The sequence below is a fragment of the Sorex araneus genome, chromosome 6 (assembly GCF_027595985.1).
Source record: "Sorex araneus isolate mSorAra2 chromosome 6, mSorAra2.pri, whole genome shotgun sequence".
Taxonomy (NCBI): domain Eukaryota; kingdom Metazoa; phylum Chordata; class Mammalia; order Eulipotyphla; family Soricidae; genus Sorex; species Sorex araneus.
Window position 1 is genome coordinate 74,099,425 of NC_073307.1, and position 16,940 is coordinate 74,116,364.

A 16,940-nucleotide genomic window follows, 5' to 3' on the forward strand; every position below is an offset into this window, starting at 1 on the left:
TTTTTTTCATTTTCTCTTTTATTTCTTCCTTCCCTGCTTTTGTCATCCTTCTGGTCGTAATGTGCAGGGGTCACACAATTGTGATTCTCACTTACTTTTGGCTGCAGTGCACCAGAGGTCATCCACAGTGATGATGCTCCCTGTACAACACTCACCCGTGTGCTGGGGCTCTAGTGCATAGGCGCTCTGCTACTTTGTTATCTATATGTTTCCCTGCCCATTTGTTTCTGTCATTAATTATTTCTTTGCAGTTGATTTAAAGTAAATTTGCACATTTTTTTTCTAGCTCTTGTTAACTTTGTTTTCTTGTTCATTGGTTTCTCTCATTATTGCTTTCCTAGCTAATTTAAGGGAATCTGCTCATTTTTTAGCCTCAGGGTAGAAACTTAAATATTAATTGTAAGTCTTTTTCCACGTCTATTTCAACAAGTGGGTTTGTACAAAATTCTATGAATACTTTTAAAAATTTATATTTATTATTTAACAATTTTAGTCATAACAATATATGGTTTTACAATACTGTTAATAATAAGGTTTTATGCATGCAATATTTAAACACCAGCCACTCTACCTCAGTGCCTGTTTCCCTCCACCATTATCTCATTTCCCCTGTTCTCCTCACCCTGAACCTCAGCTCATCATCTCCACTAGAGCAGAAAGGAACAGTACTGTTCAGGGCTTATACAGAGCCTGAATTAAATCATACTACTACTCACTTCATAGGATATCTCTAAGTAGATTAGTTCAAGATGCATGCTGCACCATGAATGGAACTGGAAGTTATCAGTGTTAAATTAAGTAAGCCAGAAGAAAGATAAATGCAGGATGATATCATTAAATGAGGGTATTTAGAGTTTTAGGATGAGGAAATGCAAAGATTTAAAAGAGAGAAGCATAGCTCACCCTTGGCCCCATACTATAGGAAGGAGAAGAGAAAGTAGAGTAAAGGGAAGCAGGAAGGGATGGAAGAGAAGCAGCAGTGGCAGGGGCCAGAGAGATCCAGGCACACCCGTGATATTAAGGAATGAAAGAACTAAATCCCCAAGTCACAGAGACCAACGCTGAAATCATGAGACCCAAACATTAATAACCAAACTTAAAAGATGCCTGCCAGGGGCGGGAGGGAAAGAAGGCTGGGAGGGTGTGAGGGTGTGGCCAGGAGAGGAGATCTAGGGACACTAGCAGGGAAGAGTGACACTGGCGGTGGGGTCAGGGATGGAATTTTATATGTCCAAAGCTCAAATATGAATAACTTTGTAACTTACAGTCATTTGAAAATATTTTTCCAAAGGGAACGCTGAACCATAGAACAACCATTGCATATGTAGTACAACATATGTAGTACAACATACAAGGAAATACTAAGATGCTAATTGAAAAATTAAAACTAATACTAACTCACATACTAAGAAAAAGAATGAAGAAAGAAAGAACAGAAAGAAAAAGAAACAAAAATGACAAAAGAAATAGAAAACAAATAGCAAAATCCTAAAACTAAACTAACCATCACTGTCACTGTCACTCTCATCCCATTGCTCATCGATTTTCTCGAGCAGGCACCAGTAACGTCTCCATTGTGAGACTTGTTTTACTGCTTTTTTTGGCATATCAAATACACCATAGGTAGCTTTCCAGGCTCTGCTGTGCGGGCAAGATACTCTCGGTAGCTTGCTGGGCTCTCCGAGAGGGGCGGAGGAATCAAACCCGGGTCAGCCACATGCAAGGCGACCTGCAAGGCGAACCTGCAAGCCCTACCTGCTGTGCTATAATTACACAAAGTGAGGTCAAACATTCCCATCAAGGCTGAATTATTACTTTTTATTTAAGAAAGTAAGTGCTTCTTTTTATATTCCACAAATGATTCTGGACATGTCCCTCTCCCTCTGGCTCATTTTATTCAGCATGATACTATCCTGGTTCATCCCCATAGCAGCAAATTTCATGACTTCATCTTCCAGGGGTGGGAGTGGGGAAAGGACAGGGAAGGAACCACTATGACAATGATAGGGGGAAGTGGTCACTGGATGAGAACTCAGTGCTGAGAGGAGGTAAAGGGATATGCCGGATGCCCTTTCAGTAACAGTATTGTAAAGCAGAAGTGCCTAAAAGGAAAAAGAAAAACAGGTAAAGCAAAAAGTGCATGCCATAAAGGCAGGCTGAAGGGTGGGAGGGAAACTGAGGACATTGGTGGAGGGAAGGGGACACTGCTGAAGGAACTGGTACTTGATTAGTTTATATCATAAACTAATCATACTTGGCTAGCACTGTAGCACTGTAGCACTAGTCATCCTGTTGTTCATCTATTTGCTTGAGTGGGCACCAGTAACGTCTCCATTGTGAGACTTCTTGTTACTGTTTTTGGCATATCAAATACGCCAGGGGTAGCTTACCAGTCCCTGCCATGCGGGTGGGATACTCTCAGTAGCTTGCTGGGCTCTCTGAGAGGGATGGAGGAATCAAAACCCGGTCAACCATATACAAGGCAAATACCCTACCCGCTGTGCTATCGCTCCAGCACATTTTATGCCTAAAACTCGATAATTAATAACTTTGTAACTTTGAAATTCAAAGTGATTCAATAAATTTAAAATAGATAAATAACTATGTGGTGCTGGAATGATAGTACAGAGGGTAGGGCTTTTGCTTTGCATGCAGCTGACCAGGATTTGATCCCTGGCATCCCATATGGTCCCCTGAGCACCTTCAGGAGCCAGGAATAACACCTGAGCATCACCAGGTCTGACCTCCAGAAAAGCAATAAATAAATAAAAGAAATTAATAACCACGGAGGTTGGTGAGAGTAAATGGTATATAAAATAACTGGATGAGATAATGTATTGTAGTAAAGTACAGAATCAACAACACTGAAAACATGAGTTTTATTTTTTTCATTGTTAACAATTTTTTTACGGTAGTATCTTAAAGGCTAGATTTCACATAATTTTTGTGAAATAATGGGCTAAATTTTTAAAAAATTTTTTATTGAATCACCATGTGGAAACTTACAAAGTTCTCAGGTTTATGTCTCAGTTATACAATATTCAAACACCCGTCCCTTCACCAGTGCCCATATTCCACCACCAAAAACCCCAGTATACCTCCTGCCCCCTCCCCTTCACCCCCAACTGCATAACGGATGAATTTCACTTCATTTTCTCTTTACCTTGATTACATTCCATATTTCAACACAAAACTCACTATTGTTGTTGGAGTTTACCCCCAAGAAAGACAGTCCTACTACCAAGGAAGCATTTGATAATTAGTTTTTCATTGCTTAGAATGAAGAGATATGTAGCCCCACTGCTCCAAGTACATAACTCTTTTTTATCTTTTTTCTCTTCCTTTTTTTCCCCTCATTCCCCCTTCCCGCACCTCATAGTATGGTGGATGCCACACCGCATTTCTCCTCGAAAATGGGAAACAACCGGGAAAGAGGGATATTTCCTCTTCTCGGCCGGTGTGGGGCCATTGCTTAGTTCAGAGTCTAGAGAAATGGCTGCTACTTTGATTACCTTCAATATTTCAACAAAAAACTCACTGTTATTGTTTGGAGTTTCCCCCTAAAGTCAGACCTGCTAAAAAGGAACCGTTTCACATTGCTGACAATTAAGAGATGTTAAGTCTGCCGTGGCCACGCGGTTTTGGATTTCTGTATAAAGTCCAGGGAAAATTCTACCAGAAATTGCATAGCCCAGCTCACAGTCCCAGTGCATTTCTGTAAGAAGCTGTGCTGGATGCCAAAATGTGTTAGAAGTTCTCTGGAATCAAAGTCTTTAGGAGCAGAGGGTCCATTTCGCTCTCAGCTGCTCCCGATTTATCTGGGCCGAGGGCGTGCCGGTAACACCCACTTCCCATGATTGCCTATGAGCCCCAAAGTGTAAAAACCATATACCTCTGGGTTAGGAGTCTTAGGAGGTGGCTCCCGCCACGTGAATATTGCTGCCGCTGCCATTTTCCATGCAAAAAAACAGGGTGGAGAGGAAAGATCCCTCTCTGGGCAGCACGGAGTTTTAGCCTAGCTCACAATCCCAGTGCATTACTGTAGGAAGCTGCTCTGAATGCCAAAATGGGTTAGAAGGTCTTTAGGAGCAGAGGGTCCCTGAAAACATGAGTTTTAAAGTACAGCCACTAAACTGTGAAATGCACCTCTCAGGCTGGCAGGCGGGAAGTGGGGCAGAGTGTGATGGGGCACAGGAACACTGGTGGGGTGAAATGTACGCTAGTAGTGAGATTGGTGTAGAAATATTGTATGCTTAAAATATCAACTTTGTAATTCCAGTTTTTTAAATAATTTTAAAAATGCCAGTAAGTTTCTATTATGCATTGTTTAGAAGAAATTTGGATCCAAAGAAACAAATGGGTAGAATGTAAAAAAAGTGGGAAAAGATGGATAATGCAAAAATGTAGTAATAATCTGTTGTGTTAGCTCATGGAATACAAAAACTGTAGTAACGGTTCACTTCAATAGTTTCATATACACCCACATATTCACAATTTCCAGATTTTTTCTTGCTTATGCAGTACTGAGTTATCATCTGTGATCACTTCTATTCATCCTAAAGAACTTTCCTTAGTGGTTCTAGAAGTTCAGGTTTGCTAGTGGTATATCCTTTTAATTTTTCAAAATGTCCTTAGTTCACCTCTATTTCTTTGAAGTAGAGTCACACTGAATATATAATCCTGTAAAAATGATCTTACTTTTTTCTTAAATATCATTTTGTTGTTTTGTACCCTGCAATGTTTCTGATGATTTGTCAGCCATAATTTGTATCTTTTTCCCTATTATGTAGTGTTTTGTTCTCTTAGACTGCTTTTAATATGTTATTTTCTAGTTGTAATTTTTCCTTTTGACTATAATTTTCCTTAAAGGGTTTTCTTTGTATTCATTCTTATGATTTCAAAAGCTTATTATTATGAGTTTCTTTTTTAAAAAAATTTTATTGAATCACCATGAGGTAGTTACGAGCTTTCATATTTGGGTTACAATCACACAATGATCAAACACCCATCCCTCTACTAGTGCACATTTCCCAGCACCAATTTCCCTGGTATACCCCCCTTCACACCCTCCCTCTGCCTTATACTTCTATTATGAGTTTCTTGAGTGTGTGTTTTATACCAAATCTGAGGAGCTTTCATCGGGTTATGACATTTTATTTGAAAATTGCAGCATCTATTAACTGCAATATATCTATATTTTTCATTCATAAAATAAATTTCTTGAGTGAAAAATAAGTACATCTGGTAAGAAATTTGTCTTGAACACAGTTGGCCTTGGTTTGGTTCCTGATACCCCAAAGGTTGCCCCCATTCTTGCCATGAATGATCCTGAATCAGAGTCAGGAGAGCCCTGAGTACCAAAAACAAAGTAACAAAAAGCCTAGAGAAGAGGCATTCCAGACTTGATCCATACCAACTGGCTTAAGAGCTTTCTGCATATTTTTGATTAGTTTCTCTCAGTTAAGTATCAAATTTTCTGTTTGTATATATAATAGTTTTATTATATTCTGTATTTGGGACTGGAGCGATACCACAGTGGGTAGGGTGTTTGCTTTGCATGTGACCAACCCAGGTTTGATTCTTCCATCCCTTTTGGAGAGCCTGGCAAGCTACTGAGAGTATTCTGTCCACATGACAGAACCTGGCAAGCTACCTGTGGCGTATTTGATATGCCAAAGACAGTAACAACAAGTCTCACAATGGAGACATTACTGGTGCCCGCTCGATCAAATCGATGAACAACGGGACAACAGTGCTACGTGCTACTAATTAAAATATCCAAAACACCCAAAGAACAAGAGGGTTCTATGAAAAACAGAACAAAAAACCAAACCATTGTTATAAATGACATAAGAGTACTAATTTAGAATAGAACAGCTCATTAAATAGAATCTCCAGGGTCTCAACCAAAATTCTGTTATCTGCATCAAATTTTCATTATTTTTTGTAGGAGATTATCATCCTTCAACACTCTTTTGAGACCTACATATCCTCATTCAGTTTAGAGTCACCAATAATTGTTCTATGCCAGACTTTGCTAAGTCTTGTTTTAAAACCGCATTACTTAATATTCAGAGACTCAAAAAGTTGCAGCAGTATAGCCTGAACTTCTCTGTTTAGTGCTCCACTGTCCCAGGTGAGGCTCACCTCTGGCTAACAGGCTGTTGAGCCTATTCCAGATGGGAGGCAGAGTTCCAAACTAGAGTCAGAACCACCCTCTCCTGGGTGAATCCCAGCAGCCTCTATATACAGCCTGCATCATATTAAGGGCCCACACCACAACTCCTGAAGCACAAGACTGCCCAATAGAAAGTGGGAAAGAGTCTGAAGGAAACGAATGGCATACTAGAGAATTATGGGATGAATTCAAGAGGAACAATGTAAGACTTATTGGGCATCCCTGAAGAACAGGAAGGCAAATGTGAAGAAACAATATTAAAAAAAGTAGTTTAAAAAGCATTGATAAAGCCTTCCCAGAGCTGAAGATTACACACTGAGATTGAAGAGACCCAAAGGAACCCAGTGAAAATAGACTCAATTTGTTAAACACCTAGGCATATTGTGCTTGAAATGACAAAATCTAAGGACAGTGGCAGAATATTGAAAGCAGAAAGATAAAAAGGAACTTACATACAAAGGAAAGCCCATAGGTGTACAGTAGATCTATCAAACGAGGTGCCACAAACCAGAAAAATATAGAAGATATAGTACAAAAACTCAATGAATTAAACACATCACCAAGAACATTCTCTCCAGCGAGATTATCATTCAAATTTGAAGGAACTATGTAGAGCTTCATAGACAAGCAACAGCTCAAGGAATTTATAGCCTAGAAACGAGTTTTGCAAAATTTAAGAGTTTCTTTAAAGGACAGGAGAAACTTCCAATCATGGTATAGAATATGGTATCACTAATGTTGTATATAATAATTAACATCACAAATGGACTTATTGATATTTTCTCTAATAATTCTTTTTGCTTTTTTTTTGCTTTTTGGGTCACACCCAGTGATGCACAGGGGTTACTCCTCCTGGCTCTGTACTCAGGAATTACTCCTGGTGGTGCTCAGGGGACCATATGGGATGCTGGGAATCGAACCTGGGTTGGCTGCGTGCAAGGCAAATGCCATGCCCAATGTGCTATAGTTCTAGTCCCCCTATTTGTCACTCTTTTAAGATTTTAGAAAAGTAATATGAAGTAACTTTGTTATATGTATGTCAAGAGAGAAAATAAGCCTCATTTATAAAAAGAAAAATATAATTACCACAATAAGGCTCAAGTACAAAATAATTTTTTATTTTTAATACATATTTTTATTGAATCACTGTAATATACAGTTACAGACTCTAAAACTTTCATGGTTATGTTTCAGTCATACAATGATCAAGTACCTATCCCTCCACCAGTGCCCATTCTCCAGGACCAATGTTCCCAGTATCACTCCCACCACCCGCCACCCCCACCTCACCCCTCCATCCACCCAGTCTCTGTGGCAGGAACATTCCCTTTTACTCTCTCTGTCTCTGTCTCTGTCTCTGTCTCTCTCTCTCTCTCTCTCTCTCTCTCTCTCTCTCCTTTTGGGTGTTATGGTTTGCAACACAGGTAGTAAGTGGCCATCATGTTTGGTCTATAGTTGACTTTCAGCAAATATCTCCCATTCCGAGGGAGCCCTCCAAGCATCATTCACTTAGTGGTCCCATTTATATCCCAGCTGCATTTTCCCCCAGCATGTGAGGCCAGCTTCTAAGCCATGGAACGATCCTCCTGGCCCTTATCTCTATTATCCTTGGGTGTTAGTCTCCCACTCTGTTACTTTATGTTCCACAAATGAGTGCAGTCATACGATGTTGTCCTTCTTTCTCTGATTCATTTCACTTAGCATAATACTCTTCATGTTGATCCACTTATCATGGTTTCATCTTTTCTAATGGCTGCATAGTATCCCATTGTGTAGATTTACCAAAGTTTATTTAACCAGTAATCTGTTATCAGGTACTTGGCTTTTTCCCCCCAGATTCTGGCTATTATAAATAGTGCTGAAATAAACATACAAGTTCAGATGTCATTTCTACTGTATTTTTTGCATCTCTGGGACATATTCCCAGAAATGGTATTCCAGAGTCAAGTGGGAGCTCAATTTCTAGTTTTTTGAGAAACATCCATATTATTTTCCAAAAAGACTGAACCAGCAGTTCAGTCTTTGTAGTACAGTTTAAGGGTGGGGCAGGTGATGCCTCCCATCTTTTTTTCCCCACCAGCAGTGAAGGAATGTCTCCTTCTGTCTACATCCACAACAATACCGGTTGCTCTTCTTCTTTTGGATGTGAACCAGTCTCTGTGGTGTGAGATGATATCTCATTGTTGTTTTGATCTGCATTTCCCTGATAATTAGTGATAAAGAGCATTTGTTCATGTGCCTTTCAGATTTCTTCTATGAGAACTTTTCTGTTCATTTTATCACCCTATTTTAATGGGATTGGATGTTTTCCTCTTATAGCGTTAAACCAGTGCCTTGTATATCCTTGACATTAACCCCTTATCATATGTGTATTGGGTGAATATCCTTTCACATTCAATAGACTGTCTTTGTATTCTGGTCACTGTTTCTTTTGAGGTGCAGAAGCTTCTTAGTTTAATATAGTCCCATTTGTTTATCTCTCTTTCTACTTGCTTGGTCAGTGGCATTTCCTCTTTGAAGATACTTTTAGCTTCAATGTCGTGGAGGGTTTTGCCGACCTTTTATTCAATGTATTTATGGACTCTGGTCTGGTATTGAGATCTTTAATCCATTTTGATCTGGCTTTTGTGCATGGTGTTAGGTAGAGGTCTGAGCCAATTTTTTGCATGTAACTGAGCCGATTTTTTTGCAGTTTTGCCAGCACCATTTGTTAAAGAGGTTTGCCTTGCTCCACTTTATATTTCTTACTCCCTTATCAAATATTAGATGACCATACATTTGAGGGTGTGCGTAAGGGTATTCAGCCCTATTCAACTGGTGGGTGAATCTGTCTTTGTTCCAATACCATGCTGTTTTAATTACTGCTGCTTTGTAGTACAGTTTGAGGTTGGGGCAGGTGATGCCTCCCATCTTTTTTTCCCCAAGAATTACCTCAGCTATTCGTTGGGATTTATTGTTCTATATGAATTTCAGGAGTGTTTGGTCAAATTCTTGGAAGAATGCCATGTGTACCTTTATAGGGATCACATGGAATCTGTATAACGCTTTGGGGAGTATTGCCATTTTGACGATGTTAATGCTCCCAATCCATGAGCAGGGGATGTTTCCATTTCCTTGTGACATCTTTTATTTCTTGAGATAGCGTTTTGTAGCTTTCTTTGTATAGATCCTTTACCTCCCTAATTAAGCTTTCTCAAAGAACCAGCTCTTGCTTTCATTGATCTTTCAGATTTTTTGGGTTTTTTGGGGGGGGGGGATTTCCATGCCATTTATTTCTGGTCTAAGTTTTATTATTTCTTTCCTCCCGCCTGATTTGGACTTCTTTTGTTGTTCCTTTTCTAAGATCTTGAGCTGTCAAGTTATTTATGTGGACACCTTCTTCCTTCCTGAGAAATATTTGCATCTTTGGGGACGGAAAACCCTGTGTACATCTATTAGCATTCTCTCTTCCATTCTTCCTTGCTGAATTTTAATCTTGTTGATCTATCCAGAGGTGATAAGGCAGTGTGGAAGTCTCCAAGTACTATTGTGTTGCTACCAATGTCCTCCTTGAAGTTTATTAGTGGTTGTTTTAAGTACTTTTATGGTCCCTCATTAGGTGCATATATGTTTAGAACTGTGATTTCTTCCTGCTGTACATATTCCTTGATTATTAAAAACTGGCCTTCGGGGCTGGAGTGATAGCACAGCGGGTGGGGCATTTGCCTTGCATGTGGCCGACCCGGGTTCGATTCCCAGCATCCCATATGGTCCCCTGAGCACCGCCAGGGGTAATTCCTGAGTGCAGAGCCAGGAGTGACCCCTGTGCATCGTCGGGTGTGACCTAAAAAGCAAAAAAAAAAAAGAAGAAGAAGAAGAAGACCTTCACTGTCTCTTCTAATATTTTTCAGCCTGAAATCTATGTTGTCAGATATTAGTATGAACATTTTGACTTTTTTGAGGGAGTTGTTTGCTTGAAGGATTGTTTTCCATCCATTGATTTTGAGATTGTGTTTGATCTGACTGTTCAAATGTGCTTCTTGTAGGCAGTAGAATGTTGATTAGAAAGATTTTTAACCCTTTTGCCACCCTGTGTCTCTTAATTGGTACATTTAGACCATTGACATTGAGAAAGATTATTGTCTTGGGGTTTTGTACAATCTTATTAGAGGTTTATTGTGCTTGTAGGGGGTTTTCTTGTCTTACATAGCCCCTTTCATCCTTCTTTTAAGGTTGGTTTTGAGTCTATGAAGTTTCTGAGCTGTTGTCTATCTATGAAATGGTTTATAGTTTCTTCAAGTTTGAGTAGAGTTTAGCCGGACAGAGTATTTTTGGGGAGGCCTTCATTTCATTGAGTTTTTTTCACTGTATCCCACCATTGTCCTTGGACTTGGAAAGTTTCCTCTGATAAGTCTGCTGTAAATCTAAGGAATGCTCCTTGTATCTGATTTCCTTCTTTGACTTTGCTGCTTGCAGTATTGGTGTCTCTATCTGTGGCATTCATCATTCTGATTATAATGCCTTGGAGGCTCTTTATTAGTGTTTCTTTCAGCAAGTGCCCTTCAGGCTCCTTGTATCTGGATGCCTGCATTCACCACCTCTGAGAACTTCTCAGCAATGATATCTTTAATTGTTGCTACTTCATTGAGGTTGCCTCCCTGTCTTTCCTGTACTCCAATGAATCTTATGTTGTTCCTCTTGAGTTCATCCCCTACATCTCTGATTTGCCCTAAAGCTATTTTGAGGTCTTTTCCCATTGTATATTGTTCCCTGTATGCTTTCTGCAGCTTATCTTTAAGCTCACTGATTCTGTCTTCAGCTGTTTTCATTTTACTGTTGAGGGCATTCACTGAGTTTGTAATTTAATCTACTGAATCTTTTTTTAGTGACACTTCTGTTTGTAGCTTACTTATTTCCGCTCTCATTTCTTCTGTATTTTATTGGCTGTGTGTTCCACTGTTTCTTTCATGTCCTTTAATTTATTGTAAATTCATGGAAAAAGCCAACATGCTTGCTCCTTAGACTATAGTATATTTGAAGTATGAACATAAAAGGTACATATAACCATCTCTGTGATATTGTGATGAAGAGGTAGAACAAAGCAGTCACAAAGTAAGTTTTAAAATATAAATGTGGGCTGGAATGATAGCACAGCGGTAGGGCGTTTGCCTTGCATGCAGCCGACCTGGGTTCGATTCCTCTGCCCCTCTCAGAGAGCCCAGCAAGCTACCGAGAGTATCCCACCCTCATGGCAGAGCCTGGCAAGCTACGTGTGCATATCCGATATGCCAAACACAGTAACAACAAAGTCTCACAATGAGACGTTACTAGTGCCCACTCGAGCAAATCAATGAGCAACAGAATGACAGTGACAGTGACAGTGATATTTCATATAAAATATAAGAAGCGTACATATACATATAAATATATACAAACACTGAAAGCAACTCTGTTATCATTGTGTTATGACTTTATATCAGTAAGAAAAATTTACGTTCACTTAGGAAAGAAGTTGTAAGTAATACATTTTTAGTTTTATTGCTTAAAGTCAGGATCATACATTGTGTGATTGTAACTCAAACATGAAAGCTTGTCATTGTATCTCACTGTGATTCAATAAAAAAAACCTCAGGATCATAAGAAATTTTAAATCCCAGGAAAGGTAGAACATGCCAACATTTCCTAAATAGATGTGATTTTACTAGAAATATGCATTTTAAAAGTGTTTATCGGTTTTTCTAAATATATAAGATAAATGGAGGGTTGCTATTAAATAAGTTTAGTAATGAAAATGGTGAAAAAGAAATGGAATGTCTGTACTTGCCATATCAATGGGTCAGAGAGGCAGGCATATTTCTATATTTTTCTAAGCCACATGGCATGATAAAGACTTTTATTTCATATTGAAGATGATCAGATCATTTCTAAGAATTATCCAGGCAATCATTTACTTACTCAAGATATACATTTCTTACAAAACTAAATCGGAATACCTTCTACCCTTAATATTTCTTCCTCTACCCAACCTAGCTTCCTTTTGTGTAACTTCTTTCACATTACATTATCAGTCAAGATTACATCATTCAAACATTACATCAACCAAATCACGTATTACTCATTACATATTACTCAGTGAATTAAATTACCTCAATCAATCACATTACATCATTTCAATCAGCATAAAATGTACACTGCATTCATTAACATTCCTCCCATGATGGTTGCTGACCCTTTTCTCCTTCCTCAGTAATGGCAAGGTACCATATTTCCTTTATTATCCCTGGCTCCTTTCAATCAAGTATTGTACCTACTAGGTAATATGAATTTGGCATACATGAATAAAAAATTACATATAAGAATAATTTTATGTTGTTTTTATTCCTTTTAATGGCAATTTTACCAGTTTTTTATGTGATCATATATGTTTTTCACACATTTTTCATCTTATAGGAAAACCTGGGTCTGTTTTCAGCTGACTCAACCTCCAGTGCCTGGAAGACATATATTGATTACATTGATAATATGTTGCTGGATGGATTCTTTCAAGCCATTGAGTGTTCTCTCAAGTACCTCCTGGAAAATACTGGTATTTTCTGGATTATGAATGTGTGTTGACATTGTGAAGATTATAGTGATAGCTTTTGAAACCTTATACTAAAGTGAGATTTTTTTCTAAAATGTGGTAAATATTTTGTGATTAACACATAGTTTGATAGCAAAGGTATAATTATTTTAAGATAATAACTGTTTTTTTTTGGTCACATCCGGCGATGCACAGGAGTTACTCCTGAGTTTGCACTCAGGAATTACTCGTGGTGGTGCTTAGCGGACTATATGGGTTGCTGGGAATCAAACCTGGGTTGGCAGCATGCAAGGCAAACATCCTCCCTGCTGTACTAAGGCTCCAACCCTAGATAAGAACTTTTGAATCTTCATAGCATAAGTGATAAGCAAGGCGGTCAGGTAGTGAATCGTATAGTAAATGTAAAAGCATTTAAAAGCAAACTAATTCATTTGGAAAAGTGGGGTCCCTCGAGTTGTGCTCAGAAGTCTGCAGTTACTTCCAGTGATACCAGTATATTTAGCATGGGCCAAAACAGGAGCAATTACTAGTTGGTTGGGTCTGATAGTGCATGAACCATCCCAGAGCTGCCCTGGAAAAATGCTGTGTGTGGACATCTGGTGTTAAGAATAAAATGAGACCTCACACATGCAAGGTATATGCTCCACTCCTTTGAGTTCTCTCCCTAGCCAATAAAGTCTAATTTCACCTAAGGAAAGTTTTGCCAAATGAAAGTGAGTAAATTGGGGATGGAAAGTGTAGGAACTATTGGGGGCTTATCTGAAATACACTCATGACAATGGGATGGGGACATTCTAGACCCACAGCCAGTATCTACTTTATCACTATAGACTTTTGGGAATATGAAGAAATTGTACTAGCTAGGTTAAATGTAAGAAACAGAAGTTTTTTGATGTGAAAGAGGCATGCGGGGAGAATGGAATAAATGGTGGGACAGAGATTGGAATAAATGGTCACTGTTCACCAACCAGCTTGCTGGCCCCGTTCCCTCCTTCCTGTGTCTGCTGGTGGCAGCTGCAGGCTGGAATGGGGAGCCACTCATGGCCACTGAATGCACGGGGCAAGAGAGTGCATGCACTTACTTATTGAATGCACAGGAAAGAACGGAGGACTATTAGTCAATAATAGGTGGAATAGCAGAAGTAAATATTTTGAAGCCTACAAATGAAGACAAATAGAGTTTAAGACATATCATGGGGGTGGGGTGGGTGGAGGGTTTTCACGTGCATAGTTAAATCAAATTAAATATTCATATATCTAGCTTATAAAAGAAGGCATGTACAGAACATTGGCTGAAAATGCAGAAGAAATAAGGACTAGTGCTAGATAGAACTCAAATGTGCCTTCAATAGTCTAAGATAGAGTAACTGAGAGAAAAGGCTTGTATTTTTGCTGTAAGAGAGCACAGGTACATCAGATCATGGTGACCTTGTAGCAGGAAACAGGGATTCCAGTAGAGTTGCCACAGTGGGAGATTATCTAGTCAAAGTAGGGCTCGAAACACAGAAACTCAGAGTCTATATCTGAATCCCTATGGGATTGAACCAGTCAGCAGAATAGAAGGCTGGCAACCTACAGTCCTCCTTGGGGATCCTTCTATGGTGTTAGTTGTTTAGTGGCCTCAGGCCTCCTCTGGAAATTCATAAGATGACCTTGCCACACGAGAGTACTCATTGCTCAAGAAATGGTTCCTCAAGGTAGTGGACACGCCCTTAGCCAATGGCCATCCAGGGCATGGTAGTGTTTCTCCAGCTTTGTCCATGTAATCTTCCACTCTTTGGGAGTAGGAATACATCTTCGTAATACAATTTACCTGTGCTAAAGACTTAGAGATAAAATTTAATTTATGCAAGATAAATTAGACTATAGTTTAAATTTGAATGACGTTACTTATCTTAGGGGACACTAAGGAAGAAACTTGAAGAGGATAACCTATAAAAAGAAAACCTCTGTTATCCTTTCCAGTAACTCATCAGAAATATATTGCCTTCTTAACTTCTAAAGTGATTTATTTATACCAATGTGTAGAACCACCTGGGAAATTTGATTAGTATGGTAATGATGGCTTTACATCTAACACAAAAATTTAAGTTCTTAAGTTGAAACATTGAGCCAAAATTTGTATAGTAGAAATAGTATGAAAAGTTTCAAAACTCTGTAAAGTGTATGTATACAATCCATTCAATTATAAATTTTAAACAAACATTGTAATACATAATACATCAAAAGTACATTGCAAAGCATGTCTCTCATTTTTTGTTTTTATTTTGGGAAGCTATTTCTTGTTCAGGAGTGACCCCTGGTGGTGCTTATGGGACTGGACACATTGCCAGGAGTTGAACCTGACTCTTCAGCAGGATATGAGGCCAGCAACTCAACCCCTGTAATATCTCCCCAGCCCCTTAATATGCTTTATCTACTCTATAAATGTAGTATAGTTTCCATGATCTAAGTAAACTTTCATTCCTTTAAGTATGAATTTTATGTAATTCTGAGATGCAATGCAGATCTACCTTTTTTTTTTTTTAATTTTTGAAATTAAGTCCCAAGTCTTAGATTATCTTTGAAGAATTCAGGAATTTTTAGTTCGGGTGAATAACTGAGTTACAGTAACAACACTCTCATCAACTATGTTGCTTAGGGGACTGGAGATACAGTGCAGTGGATAGAGTGCTAGTTTTGCAAGTGACCAACCAGGATTTCATTCCTGGCATCCCATATGGTCCTTGAGCATTGTCTGGAGTGATTCCTGGGCACAGATCCAGGAGTAAGCCCTGAGCAGTACCTGATGTGTCCCCTGCAAACAAAATGTTGTTTGAAGCAACATTTATCAACTGGGGGATATTACAAGGAGGACACAGAGAAAAATAGTGTAAATGAGGAAAGAGGCATGACACAAGACGTGGATTGACATGAGAAGGGAACAGGACACAAAAAAGAAGTAAAGATTAAGATGATCTGGTCAGAAAAAGTTGAGCACTGACTTAAAGAACAGATACATCTGTCGGCCAATGTATTAGCCCAAGGTCAGGATAACAGGCTAGTGTGCAGCTTTCTTTTCTTCTGTGGTTCTGTCATTCATTTCCATGGTCATGTATCTTCATTTGTGAGTTAATATTTTGGTGGAAGTAAGGGAGGAAGTGTGTCAGATAATCAAATAATCCAATTGGTCATTTTAAGTTTCACTGACATGGGGTGTAGCCAATTAAGCAGCAGAGATAGCTAAGGATCAGTATAAGTAGAACATCAAAGGGGGCACCTGATGGGTATATTCCTCCTTCTGACTCCATGTGTAAACATAGGGCAGAGAGACACAACAGCTTTTACACACATGCAAAGAAAAATAACAAAGAGATAACAGATACCAGAAAGGAAAGACAGACCACAAGAGGCCTCTGAGCATCAGGTGGCACAGACCAGTGTGCTATTTTTCATACACAAAGCATTGCAGACATTCAAGAAGCCATATAAGACTGGATCAGGGTGAAACCGAAACAGTGTGAAACTAGTATACAACTGAAGACAGAAGAAGCTTGCAGAAGAAGCTGAAGCTGTATAACAAAGAGCTGATAAATCCCCCAAACATCTGGAGTTCTACGATTTAATCTTACATATAAATCCCAAGGACCCACAAAAGCTAGCTGACATATGATATAAAATTGCTACAACATCCGGGATCTAGAGTATGGGGTAGGAAAAGTGAGAACACAGATAAAATGCATTTGTTTCAAGAGCTTCAATACCTAAAATGGGACCCATGATTTCTGGTATGAATATGAAATGTTGCATGCCTAGTCATAACTATTTATTAGGGAAAGGAATTTCAATGCTACTTATGGGTATCCCCCACACAACAGTCTCATAAATATTTCTAAAATGAAGAAAAATAAGGGAATAGGATAAATTTATTTATCTTATACTTGCATTATCTTATACCACCTCATATTTTTATTTAAATTTAATAAGACAAGTTAGTTGAGCAAGTAATAAAAAATGTCATCACTGAAGGACTGCAAAATTGAAATAAAGTTTAATATATAGAAATAGAACAAAAAAAGGATAATAGCTAAAGTGTTTTTTCATGACCAAGCCACCACTCTTGGACCCCGACTAGTGCCAGCAGAACTGTAGGTTTTGTGCCAAGGAAAAGTAGCTGTTTCCAAGAAATTGACCTTGCAAATTCAAACAGAGGCTGTAACT

The 16,940-nt window shown here is 38.8% G+C and overlaps 1 protein-coding gene across 1 annotated transcript in view; it reads left to right on the forward strand.

Moving 5' to 3' along the window:
• The window catches only part of DNAH9 (dynein axonemal heavy chain 9), a 570,390-nt gene that overhangs the window by 112,517 nt on the left and 440,933 nt on the right, over positions 1–16,940 (forward strand). Inside the window, exon 15 of the mRNA XM_055143580.1 lies at positions 12,608–12,743. Within this exon, the coding sequence (XP_054999555.1) occupies positions 12,608–12,743 (136 nt within the window). The remainder of the gene's footprint in view (positions 1–12,607; positions 12,744–16,940) is intronic.